Source organism: Canis lupus, chromosome 15 (genome assembly GCF_003254725.2).
Source record: "Canis lupus dingo isolate Sandy chromosome 15, ASM325472v2, whole genome shotgun sequence".
Classification (NCBI taxonomy): domain Eukaryota; kingdom Metazoa; phylum Chordata; class Mammalia; order Carnivora; family Canidae; genus Canis; species Canis lupus.
In genome coordinates, this window is record NC_064257.1 from 43,050,767 (window position 1) to 43,064,211 (window position 13,445).

Consider the following 13,445-nt stretch of genomic DNA (forward strand, 5'->3'; position numbering starts at 1 on the left):
ATTCTCTTACTCTTGTTGAGATGGGACAGCCACTCTGGTCTATTGTCTTTGACTTGCAAATTTCTTTAGAGACAAGCCTCATTCCCTGTTCTCTCTTGGTTCAACATTTTATTTTTATGAAAAAAGTACATTTAAAGTTGCCTTGGTGCTTGAGTAATTCACTTGATTAACCCAATAATACAGTTAAACTACTTTAATAATATATATTCTTATTTTCAGTTAAATAGTCAATTCAACACAAGAACACTCTCAGAACAAACAAGAAGGTTAAGATTTAGATTTTGTACTTTATTTTAAAAAAATTTAAGCTGCTAGGCCCAAATATGTACATAATATTATTTACTTGATTATCACACAATGAAAAGCCACAAGGATTTTTAGTAATTCGGAAATACAGCATTGCAGGAGGGTACTCCTTTGTTTTTATATGACTTTTTAAGTTTTACTATAAATGAGTGATAGTTCTATGGTTACAAAGCCTTAATTTCATGCCTAGAAATTTCTTTTGGATTATTTAGCCTGCTTTTCAAAGCTTTATTAAAGAGAAAATAGGACTGGATGTATTAAATAATTCAATTGAGAGCACAGAACAACCTATTAAAATATTCACCTGCTTGTCAAGTTTGCACATCTTATTGCATTTATAAAGTTATTAAGTTTGCACTTACAGAGTTATTAACTTTTCAAGGAAAAGTCATTAATTCTTTTCTTTGTCAGGATGCCATGATCTCTTACATAAATAACTCTTCCAGTGGAACACAACCCATCAGTCAGTGCCCTGAAAGAGTTAACACCGGACTGTCACCCAAATTCTTTTAAATAGATCATTTACACATGTGTAACATGTCACTTCTTAAAATGGGAAAATTTTTTTTGTGTTGATTTGTGGCTTGAGGATGAAAGTGAGTGTCATTTTATATATCTATACCTATAATGTATGTGTTTACACATGTGTGCAGGGAATCTCCAAGCACAAGGTTTATTAATGTGACTAAAATATCATCATCATCAGTGTAATACCCTACCTTGCAATGGAAGGAAATATTAGGATTGCAAGTCCCCTAAATATATTTAAAACAATGACAAGTCTCCAAACTTTGGAATGAGAACTTAGATTTCATCTAGATGTTACAAGCCTTTCCTTTGACAGCACAATCATTGAAATACAATAACAGAATAAGTCAGTTGTAAAGAACTGCGGACAAAGCCAGGTGAAGTTTGGGGAGCAGAATTCCAAATCAATTAATTATAAAAATAATGCTAACACACAAAAGCAAGCATGAAAGGAAATAATTATTCTTCATTTTGGGATGAGCAGAGGCATTTTCCATTATTAAGTCACTGGACTCCTCATGATGAAATTTTCATCCTCAAGTTATACCACTTAGGAGAGGAATACAATATATTAGAGTACGTAATTCACACGTTCATTTTTCATTTGGCTGAAGTGTTGTGTCTTTGACTTCTTCCAAAATTTGGCTTGATGAGCAGATTCTCATGAATTACTTTTCTGCAGAAGGATTATAGAGGGGAAAAGAAGCAGTGGTATGAGACATATTTAAGCACAATAGGAAATTAATGTGTTCTTAATTTCGAATTCTACATTCTCACGGAGGTGTCCTTGAATATAATTATTAGGAAATGAAAGGAATTTTCTTTCAGTTTAGCACTATTAGAGAATAATATGTGAAGAAAAAGAGAATTTCTTAGAAAACCTATTCTAAAAGCCTTTGGTAAGTCACAAACATAGTAATTCTGTTCCTAATTTCTAAAGAGATGAGAAACTAACACAGAACTTGTATAGGGGCTGAATATAGTGGGAAGGCAGCAACTGATAAGTGAGTTGAATTACATATGTGTCTTTGAACCAAGGCAACCTCCCTAGTCTACAATCTTTCTTGGGAATAACTTTGTTCTTTGGACATAAGCAATAAGAAGTCTGTACAGCACCACACTGCTAAATTCCTCTCTAGCAGTGGGAAAAGGGTGCTGGGTTGGTTTCTTTCATCAAATCTGACCCTCAACCTTTCTTGGCTAGAAAGTTGGATTTATATTACTCCTGCAGAGTGAGTTAAAAGGAGGAGAAGAGTCTTTGCCCTTGTGAAAATGGAGTGTTTTCCACAGTTTCTTCTATTTGGGTATCACGGGATCTTTGTATCCCAAACATTCTCCTGTGAGAAATGAGCTATAGAATCACCTCTGGGGCAGCCCTGGTAGCTCACTGGTTTAGTGCTGCCTTCAGCCCAGGGTGTGATCCTGTAGACCCAGGATCGAGTCCCACGTCAGGCTCCCTGCATGGAGCCTGCTTTTCCCTCTGCCTGTGTCTCTTCCTCTATTTCTCTCTCTGTGTCTCTCATGAATAAATAAATAAATATAAAAAAAAAAAAGAATCACCTCTGGCCACCACCATGGGCAGCTCACTCATATCCATTTAGTCTCACTTCCTATCAGGCATAAACTATGTGCAAGTTCACGGTGGTTAAAGTAATTACTACTTTACACCCTAACATTTCTAGTTCTCGTTGAGGTGACATGGTTTCTCTGTCTCTTGTTGTCTTGGACTTGTACATTTCTTCATAGAAGTATGCTATGAAAATAGGACTAGAGTATTTTTAAATAATTTTATATATTTCCCTATATTTCCTGTAAGATAGATCAGATTTTATAACCCATGTCACTAACTTACTAAGACACATTTAATAACTTCACTTGTGCAAATATGGGGAAATAAAAGTCTGAAATTTGGTTCATTTGACTTTCTCCTCTCTTTCCATATATTTGAGGCATGAACTCAGAACCAAAGCATTAATCTTGCTAATATATAGAAATGCACATAATTCCCTGGGTACAGCATATTTGGTCGTCTCCTGTGCTTTCTGTCATGTTGTCCATCTGCCCGGAACTGCCTTGTCTTGCCCTGCGTAATGTTCATGGGTTTGGGTGGCAATCGCTCCATTTTAGAAACAGCATAAAAACATTCTTTTTTTTTTCATTCTTTTTTAAAAATAATGCATAATATAGGTTAAAAATACAGACATTAGTTCCACCTACAAGTCCTATGACAAGATAGCCTTAGTAAGTGAAATGAATCTGGCACATGACTCAAAATTTTGTTAAGTATCAACAAATTGTTTTTTTTAATTCATTTTGCTGAGAACCTTGCATATGCGATTTACTCTATAAAGCATGACTTTCCTGGGACTAAGTACTTAGGTAACAATCATGGTTAAGCTTTAAGAACAATCCATAAGATAACTTAATGATGCAAGTCCTGCCTGTAGGTTATGTAGCTAGAATGAATTTTAAAACTTTCCTTCCTCATTCCAAAGTCTAGGAAACCTAGCAAGTCTTTTGAAGATAAGTGCTTAGTCCTAGGTTAAAACTAGAATCCAAAAATTTACAGGTCTTCAGTTCTATCATGACTTTTTAAAAGTATTTATTTATTTATTTATTTATTTATTTATTTATTTATTTATTTATAAGACAGGGAGAGGGGCAAAGGGAAGGAAGGGGAAAGAGAGAATCTCAAACAGACTCCCTGCTGAGTGCAGAGCCTGCCTCAGGGTCAATCCCACAACCCTGAGATCATGATCTGAGCCAAAAACCAAGAGTCAGAGGCTCAACCGACTGAGGTACCCAGGTGCCCCTTCATGATTTTTTATAATTATGGAAAAATCCTAATTGACTTTGTAGAAGGAGGAGTCAGGTCATTTTTGCTTGAGCCTTAAAGCCCATTTCACAGAGATTTGTTCTTGGTGGACATCTCCCAAAATAGACATCACTTGGGCTTATGCTTCAGGTGACATCTAATAGGAACTATATGCTTAATTATCGAGGTTGTACAAGAGGCATAATGAATGAAATCAATAAAATTGACTTGGTATTTAAACCAATAGCTGAGGGAGCGACCACTACTCAGCTTTTACGAATTACTCTCATGCTGGTACAGGGTTGTTAGGGTTTACTTTTTTTTTTTTTTTTTCTGTGAGGTAGTACTAATATTTGTGTGTTTTTTAATGTAAAAATCTCCTATTTTTCTAAGTTGGTAATGAATGCTCTTTTAAAAAACCACTGTGGAAGTTAAAACTATTCTGTGTGAACAAAATTGACCTGCAGTTTTCCAAATGTTGTGTATCTACCTAGCACCTGCAGGTAGAAATGAAAACAGAGGGCCAGGTGACTAGCCAGTCGTGCAGAGAAGGTCATTTGGGCATGGAGCCTGCATTATTTATTAGAGCTAACAGGCGTGAGCACTATGGCCAAGAACTATTGCAACTGTTTTACTTGCTGTAGCTCATTTCATCCTCATGAAATTCCATGAGGTCGACATTATCATTATGTTCATATTAAATTATCACCACATTAACTATCATTATCTCCATATTAGTAGCTTGCGCCTGGTTACACAGCTAGTAAGTGTTGAAATATGGATGCAAGTTCAGGTCTAGCTGCAGATAAGGGGCTATTCAACTATGCCTACTGTAAGGTCTCTTATAAAAACTTTGCAGTTTAGAAAATAGGAAGTATACAAAAGAATTTAACTTTGCTTTTAGTTACAGTATTTGCTTCACTTTTTTTAAAAAGATACTTTGTGCCTAAGGGATAATTTCACTATGCCAAAGACAAATGTTCACATAAAAATTCTTTACAGAGGTAGCGTTGATGAAATAGAATATAAAAGAATCCTAATTGGGCATACCCCTCCCAACTCGGAAAGTAGTAACTAATTTATTTCCCTCCCCAAAAGACAAAAGGCATAAAGAATATTAGCACCAACCTGGATTTCTTGTTTCTACAGAACCTCAGGGTCTACATCTTCTGGAGATGCAACTTGGGCAGGAAGTGAACTTTTCTATGAGTAAAATCCAGAAGAATATTAATGCCACAATTTTCAAAACTTAAAACCTTATAAAAAATGCCTCAAGTTCAAAAAACTTTTTTTTGGCTAACATTTGTTTTCTTTTGATGAAAATATGCTTTGCAAAGGTTACTTTTGGAAAAATGCACAATTTCATAGATATTTACAAACTTTGATTTACACTTGTATTTGTATTTTGAAATAGTATTTGATATTTTCATAGGTAAATTGTTACCCCCAAACACTGACTTTCATATTTCCCTGCTGTAATGAAAAGCTAAAATGGAAAGTTTTTTTAAAAAGAGGCAAGATGTCTTAGCATATTGATCATGATCCAATTTTTCTATGTATTTATAGAAGATTTTCTCTGAATTTTCCCAACTAAGTATTTTGTTGACTTTTTTTATTTTAGAGCATCAGTCAAGAGAGAAGACAACTCGTTTTGCCATATATGCCCAATCACAAGGAGATTATTTTCCCCTAGTATTTATACCACAGACAAGAGGAGTCATCTTACATTCACGTTTGTACATCCCTCGTGTCACAACAGGCACTCTCAATCACTTTTATTAAGAAGTATTCTTTAGAGAAGATACATTTACATAGAGTGATGATAATCATAAGTTTGGATCATAAAAAAAAAAAGTTTGGATCATGATAGAAGTCACCCAATGGAAGTTGTTGTTATACACTTGTCATTGCAACGTTGTTACCCTTCTACATAAGCCTTTTCTAAAAGACTACATATATAGAGGTTAGGGTGTGGAGATCACAAAGAGAGATCAAGAACAGAGAATAAACGAGAACTCAAGCATTCTTTGGTGACCAGGTACTTAATGATCTAGGATTATAGTTCTAATTATAGCATCAGAAATATACACACAAGTGTTGTGTCTTAAACATCTTAGATAGAAAGTTATAGTAAACGTTACATGTTTTGGAATGTTGTATCATATGGATTTAAAGTTAGCTTTAGTGATGAAAAAAACCACTCATGCTGGAAAACACATGGGTGGGGTTTGAAAAATTTGTACCAGGAAATATGAGAATGAAAAAAAGCAAAAGTTTTAAACATATGTAAATACATCATGTTAGTTTAAATATTTTGCACACACAAGTTAAAATACATACTATAATTAGAAATTTGATTGTTTCGTCTATATCCACCAAATTACATTAAATCAAATGAGACAAAAACTTTGAAAATTTTTTCGTTGCAAAGTGGGGGAGACCTTTATATTTTGAGTTCCTTCATAGGGCAAATGCAAAAAAACTACTTCCACCTGAATAACCCAGTGACTTTTATGTGTCCAGTTGAAAAAGATGGGAGTTTTATGCAGTTTTGCTTCTCTTTGAGTTTAATTGAACTCAGAGGAATAGAGTTGTTCAAACAAGCACTTACAGCAAAATTAAAAACTGAATTCTCACCTTTGTCAGTTGGCCAATACAGAAGGCAATTGAGAGGATAGTTATAATGATACCAAGCATTACTGCATAAATAATCCCTATTATCACTATGGGAGAAAAAGAGAACAGAAAATTACCAAAGTGTGAAATAAACTACCACATATCAACTGAAAAATAAAACAATTAAAATCAGGGTAATATCACTTTGTCTTTTTATAGGAAATACATTAATATTCTTTTATGTATATTATATATTTAAAAAAATAGATTTTTCATAACCACATGGGAGACTGGAACTTGGAGCACTAACGTCTTGTCCAAGGTCACACATCTAATGACAACCAAGACTCCAGAGTTCCAACTCACTCCCATTGTTCTTTACAGGACCTCACAGGCATAATTATGGATAAGAGCCATGTGGACATTCTACCTCGATATGGAAAAAAACCACACACTCTTTCATGGTTTCAAAACTATGAGAGAAAATAATGTCTTGATGTACAAAAGGATATTGGACAGATATTGAATCTTGTTGGAAAGTTTTGGAGGAAATAAACTAAATATAATATACACTAATATTTTATGACTTGTGTATACTAATAAGTGTAGTTCTAATGTAATATACAATATAGACTATACTGGATGTATACTAAAATATTTCTTAAGTTTTACATGTTGAAAATGAAACAAAATTTAAGTTAGAAGTAGTCTTGCCTATTTGTGCATATTTGTCGTGCTTTCAAATGAAGTCAATAGAACTGAAGGCAAGACATACAAGTAAAATGGCACATTTATTTGGCTAATTTATGTTTAAAATACTTATTACTGATTTTTAAAAAGTAAAAGTAGCTTTTCCTGCCACTAATATTACCCAACCTTCCTGTCCATGTAGCTGTAACTCATGAGCTAGTAATTCGGTTCTACAACCCATTTTTCTTGTGTGAAGTATGGACACAAGCCAACTGTGAAGGGAGACTTAGAAAGGCCAAATAGTAAATGAGCTCATAAATCAACTAAAGCCTGATCCACAGCAGCACCAAAGAAGAGGAGTGACAGTCCTCCAGGCACAGAGGGCTGGGAGAATAACCCCAAAGTGGTAGCATAAGGACCAAAATGAATCAGAATTGAGATATAAATGGTTCATATTTATTCTTGACATGTGCCAATTAATCAGATGATTTTAAGCTTCTTGCTTTCTTTACAAGTAGGAAAGAAGGAAGTTCAATTGTTTTATAAGTTCCGACGAAACTTTTCTCAAGTAACTGTGTTGCTTATAAAGCTAAAAAAACCTAAATTAAAAGAAAAAGTATTATCGCATTATGTACTGCTAGTTCCAAAATATTTAGGAAAATAAGAAATGCATATTTCAATTTTAAAAAGAGCGTATTTTGCTTGCCTTTACAATCTTATATCATGAAAGTTAATAATATACCCTATTCTGTTTTAAAAATTGATGCTTTTGGGGGCACCTGAGTGGCTCATTCAGTTAGATATCTGACTCTTAATTCCGATTCAGGCCAAGATCTAGGGGGTGTGAGATTGGGCCCCACATTGTGCTCCATATTTAGCACAAAGTCATCTTGGCATTCTTTTGCTCTTCCTTTCCCTCCCCTCTGTTGCTCTCCTCTCTCTCTTTGAAATAAATAAATAAAATCTTTTAAAAATAAAAAAGATAAAAATTGATGCTTCTTATTTTCTTAGACATTGGGAATAGCAATGTATAATTTAAGATGAAATTATTGTTATTCTATGTCAAATATTAACTTACCTGGTTCAGAGAAAATGTGGACAAGTTGTTGTCTTGCTTCTAAAAAGACAAAATTTCAAAATAAAGTCAGAATACATAAGGTATGTCTTTAAACTTCCATATTGGAATTAGATTGTTTAGTGGGTCTCTTTTTAACTGTGTTTCGGGAGCTACTGTTCAATTTAAGTAGTTAGCTAGTAAAACTCATGAAGAACTGTGTCAATCTTAACACTAGTAATTCCACTATCTACTTTGAACTATTCAACAAATATTCATGGGCAGAAATTAGCAAACCATCTCCTTAAATGAAGGAAAGGGTATGAGAAAGTACTGGAAGAACCACTTATTGACTTCTACAAAAAAGCAGTGCATTTAAAAATAGGTGTAAAAATGGAGAAGAAAGGGGACACAATAAGCCATCACCCCACATGAACTTCAGTCCAAAGCCAACAGAGTTATGTTGGTATCAATTTTTCCAGACTTATGCCAGAGCCACCATCTGAAGCCAAATCCTTATTGTGTCTCTTCTGAGCTTTTGTCTGGATTCTCTATCTGCAGAGGTTTCTAGTGTTGTTGCCTTAATGTACCTTAATGCACCACTAGCATTAATCTGATTACATTTCTTTCTCTGCAGTCACCAATACCCCTTTATGTCATGAAGTAGTAAGACTACTACAGCCTTACAGTCTTCTTGAATATAACATATTATACCACATGGTATCATGTAGTCAAGGACTTGGTTATATTTGGTCATTCTTTAGAGGTTATGTTTAAAGTTTAATTGGGGCTTATCTTCTCTTTCTTCATGGCAGTTGATGGTTGTGGTTAGTGTATGAGCTCTGGAGCAAGATAGGTGGGTTTTCATTCATAAGAATCTCTCTTACTAGTTATGGGCCTTGGACACATTACTTAATTTCTCTGTGATTTAGTAATTTCTTAGGCAGACAAAGATTATAGTACCTATCTCTTTGGGTTCCTGTGAGGATAAAATTAGGTAATGCATGAAAACACTTGCAATGCCCCACCATGCTAGCCATTATTTCTAAAATTCAGGGCATATAGCATTGTGTGTCTGTATTTGACTTTTAAATGTTTTCTGGTTGGACACCATCATATTGGCTTCACATTGAAGTCACTTTGAAAATTAGATTGTTTCATTGAATGCAGAAGCCTAATAATTAGTTCCAAGCACTTAACCTAATTTTCCTCCCCTGGTCTCTGTTCTTAAAATCTGCTGCTTCCATTTATCCCAGAGCATTTTCTCTATGTTTCTATTAACTAATGATCCTGCAGTCACTCTAGGTATTTTCTGAGTTAAAAAAAAAAAAAAAATCTGGAGTATCCTGCCTAACCCCCCCTACAAGAGACACTCCCTTCCTACTTTCAACCAGCTCTTGTGAAGTCATGGTTTCCTGAGAAAAATAGAGACAGTGAATGTAGCCTGACTGCACTTCTCTTAATACCCAGCGTGGCTTAGAGTTCTCATTTAGCAGGCAGTTATGATATGTCAGGCTCGGGGTGGAGCAATTTTGCATACAGCTTCTTATTTGACCTCTAGAGGTCATTCATCATAAGATGAATATTATGGGCCCATTTTAAAATGAAGAAGATAGAAAGCCCTTGCAGAAACTACCTCAGCGTTAGCAGGTGGGACAGCTGAGCCCTGCATGGTTTGACCCAAGGCCCTCATCACCACTGTACAATAAGATCCCTTCTATCTGGCCCACCATTTCATGGTCACTTTCAGTAATTATACACTCTGCTAGATGGTTTTAGTTGCTTTATCCCACAGTATTATTTCTGTGAGATATTCCAGAAGTGAGAATTCCCTTGGAGTAAGGATTGCATCCACTTAGCGGTGTTTCTTAGTGTTGGTCAGAGTTTCACCAGTGACAGGTTCAATTAAATAGAGTTGCATCATAACAGTGCACTCAGAAGCAACTATTTTAAAACATGAATAAACCCTGTGTTTTTTTGTTTCTTTTTTCTTTGTTTCTTAAATTCCATATATGAGTGAAATCATATGGTATTTGTTTTTCTCTGACTTATCTCACTTAGCATTATACTCTCTAGATCCATCCACATTGTTGCAAAAGGCAAGATTTCACTCTTTTTTATGGCTGAGTAACATTCCATTGTGTATATGTACCATATCCTCCTTAATCCATTCATCTATGGATGGACACTTGGGCTGTTTCCATATCTTGGCTACTGTAAATAATGCTCTAGTGAACATAGGGATGCATATATATATTTTCAAATTAGTGTTTTCATTTTCTTTGGGAAAATATTCAGTAGTGGAATTACTGGGTCATGTGGTATTTCTATTTTTAATTTTTTGAGGAAACTCCATACTGTTTTTCACAGTGGCTGCACCAGCTTGCGTTTCCACCAGTAGTGAGATAGGTGAAGGGGATTACAAGTACATTTCTTGTGATCATTATATTGTACATCCAAAACTAATATACTGTATGTTATTTATACTTGAATAAAAAAAATTGGTGAGCTAACTTTGTCCCCCATCTGGGAGATGTTGGTACATAGTGCCTGAAGGGTCTTGTCTTGTACTAGGAGTGTTGAATGATGGGTCTTCTGTGGAAATGAAACCTGTATAAAACAGAAGTTGAAAAAAAAAACAGCAATGAGTTGAATGAGTGGATTCTAGAGCATATCATAATGCAAATTTATCCCATGTCCCTTCCAGTAGCAGATCCAGAATTTCTACATAGCAAGGGCTCACAGAAAAGTATATCTTAATTCCCTCATGTTTAAAATAATGAAATCTGCCTCAAAATGTCATTGTAAGGACTGAACTAGTTTTGTGCAGGTGTGTACATATACAGACACACGCTAGTAGAGTACTTGGCACCTAATGGGCATTACATGCATGTTGGTTATTATTATCATTCTTATAAAAGAAGGAGAGGCTGGAAGCTGCTTTTGCATGGCATTTTCCATAACTTTGGATAATTGTCAGTGTTAAAGAAAGGAAGAGACCCATGACAATTATGTAGGACGTAGGTTCTGCCCCATGTCTTCCTGTCTCCACCTCCTTGGTACCATTCTATTTCACTGGTAAAGATTAAAACAGAGACATGAACTAAATTCAATTTTCTTCTCACTTGATAGAGGATGAGTCATTTCTAAAGTTCCCCACCCATACTTCTTTTTTCTTTTTCAAAAATAGCATTTTAGTATTGTAATGGAATGGTGGGAAATGATAGCTCCATTCTAAGATTACTGGCTGGGGATCCAGACAACCAAGTGATACATTGGGTTCTAGGCCATGGTTATTCTTTAGAATAAACATATAGGCACACAAACATGAATATAAGGTAGGTATTCTCATATATCCTTTTAAAATCTCATTACATTGTAAATTGATTTTTATAGTTACACAATTATGCTTGCATTTTTAAATTTTATGAATATAAAATTTATGAATTATTTTATAAAATTTTTATAAGTTAAATAGGATTTTTTAAATTACAAGAGTAACCTGGGGCAACTAGGTGGCTCAGTCTGTTAAGCATCTGCCTTTGGCTCAGGTCATAATCTCAGGGTCTTGAGATCGAGCCCTGTGTCTGGCTCCTTGCTCTGTGGAGAGTCTGTTTCTCCCTCTCTCTTTGTCCCTCCCCACTTACCTTGCTCTCTCAAGCTCTCTCTTTCTCTCTATCGCAAGTAAATAAATAAAATATTTTTTTAAAAAAAGTAATCTAGATTCAATAAAGAAAAGTTGGGAATAAAACCACCCAGAGATGGATACTTTAAACATATTGATGTATAGCCATCTGAACTTTAAGCTGTTGCATCCAAATATAGGATCATTGTGTTTAAGTATATATAAATATGTACATAGTATTTTATATATATGCTATAGACATGTGCCCTATGTTGTTGAATATTCTCCTATGACAAGATTTTTAATGGCTGCATAGTATTCCATTATATAAATGTACCATAGTTTAGTTATCAATCTCTGACTTCATGCATTTATGTTATTTTTATGCTTTTGAGAGTTGTAAATCATCTTAGATGACCATCAGTGAGCTAAACTCTGAGGATGTATTTCTGCTCATTCCTTTGAGACATTCTAGTGAGGGAAGTGGTGTGCAGGTATGAGGAAGAGGGGGTGGAAGAGCACCTGCAGACATTACTCAAAGAGACTGTCACCTTGGCTCTTCAGCTAAATGTTTGATGTTTCCTGGAGAATCCACAAAGAATTGAAAATGTCCTTGACATTTCTAGTCAACCTACTCGAGGATCAAGTACCAAGACCTGCCTCTTTCTATCAGCTGCCAACTCATCCTTACATATAAATTGTGCAGGCAGAAATCATTGTCCTCAAACTCTGCAATGTTTTCTCCTCTCTTATAAATTCTGTTTTCATCTTGTTCCTCGACTTGGTCCTACTACCTGATTCATCACATGTATTTAAGCAATTGCTACACAAATTAACTAAATAGCATGAAAAATAACATATATCTCTAAGCTCATCTTCAACACTCAGTTGTGAGATTTCAAAGATAATATAAGAAGAACTACTTTAAAAAATAAATTGATAATAGAAATTTTAAGTTTTGGCAAATATTAAAATCAAAAGTAAAGAAAGGAATTTTTTATTAAGAATCAATGAAAGTATGTAAAAAATATCAAAAGGGATAACTAATGAACAAAAATAATCTATATTTCTTAGTTAATGTTACATCTCCTTTCCATCTTTCAGTTCAGTGTAATTATTTACAGGTAGGGCATAAACCTATAATCACTTTAGGATACCAAATGGACTCTTTTGAGACATAAAATTTGTTTCTGGGGCTGCTAGTTCCCAGAGCTAGCTCCTTTTGAATCTCCTCAGCATTAGAACAGTGCTTTGTACATAAGAGGTATTCAGTCAAATACTAATAGTTATAAATTTTTAGCTAATTTCTTAAGAGAAACAACTGAATGAATTTCCAGATTACATCTAAAATGAAAACAATGAATTAAACAAGCCATATGGCAAAGTGGCATGTACAGAATGAGTTCAAGCATATTTGAAAATCACACATTCATAGAAGACTAACAAAATATTTTCAACATTTCAGTAACATGTACACACACACTTTTAAGACTGGAAAACAACATCAACAACAACAACAACAACAACAAACTTAAACTGAAAAGCAAAGCAAACCACACCAAAGTTTTTAAGTGTTAAAGAGTTAAAATGTTAAAAATGTAACCAAAGCCACTGAGGAACTTTGTGAACACAAATATGCCCTCCTCCAGGCTTCCTAACTCTTCTGCAGGTCATCAGGGACAGCCTGAATTGGGATTAGCAGGGGTCAGTTAGGGAGGTGCTCAGTCTATGGGTTGATGCCCCTCCTCCTTCTGAACACCTATAAGACCCTGCGTGATCCAGCCCCCGCCCCCCCCCCCCACCTCCTCATC

At 34.9% G+C, this 13,445-nt stretch overlaps 1 protein-coding gene across 2 annotated transcripts in view; it reads right to left on the reverse strand.

Moving 5' to 3' along the window:
* Nucleotides 1-267: 267 nt before the first annotated feature.
* LOC112654589 (glycophorin-A) overlaps nucleotides 268-13,445 on the reverse strand; it is a 30,998-nt gene continuing 17,820 nt past the window's right edge. For both annotated transcript variants that reach the window (XM_025439161.2, XM_025439160.2), the window contains exons 3-7: nucleotides 10,524-10,619; nucleotides 8,034-8,072; nucleotides 6,287-6,372; nucleotides 4,778-4,852; nucleotides 268-1,510 (exon numbers count right to left, since the gene is read on the reverse strand). In XM_025439161.2, coding sequence (XP_025294946.1) covers nucleotides 4,793-4,852; nucleotides 6,287-6,372; nucleotides 8,034-8,072; nucleotides 10,524-10,619 — 281 coding nt within the window. In that variant the 3' untranslated portion in view covers nucleotides 268-1,510; nucleotides 4,778-4,792. The remainder of the gene's footprint in view (nucleotides 1,511-4,777; nucleotides 4,853-6,286; nucleotides 6,373-8,033; nucleotides 8,073-10,523; nucleotides 10,620-13,445) is intronic.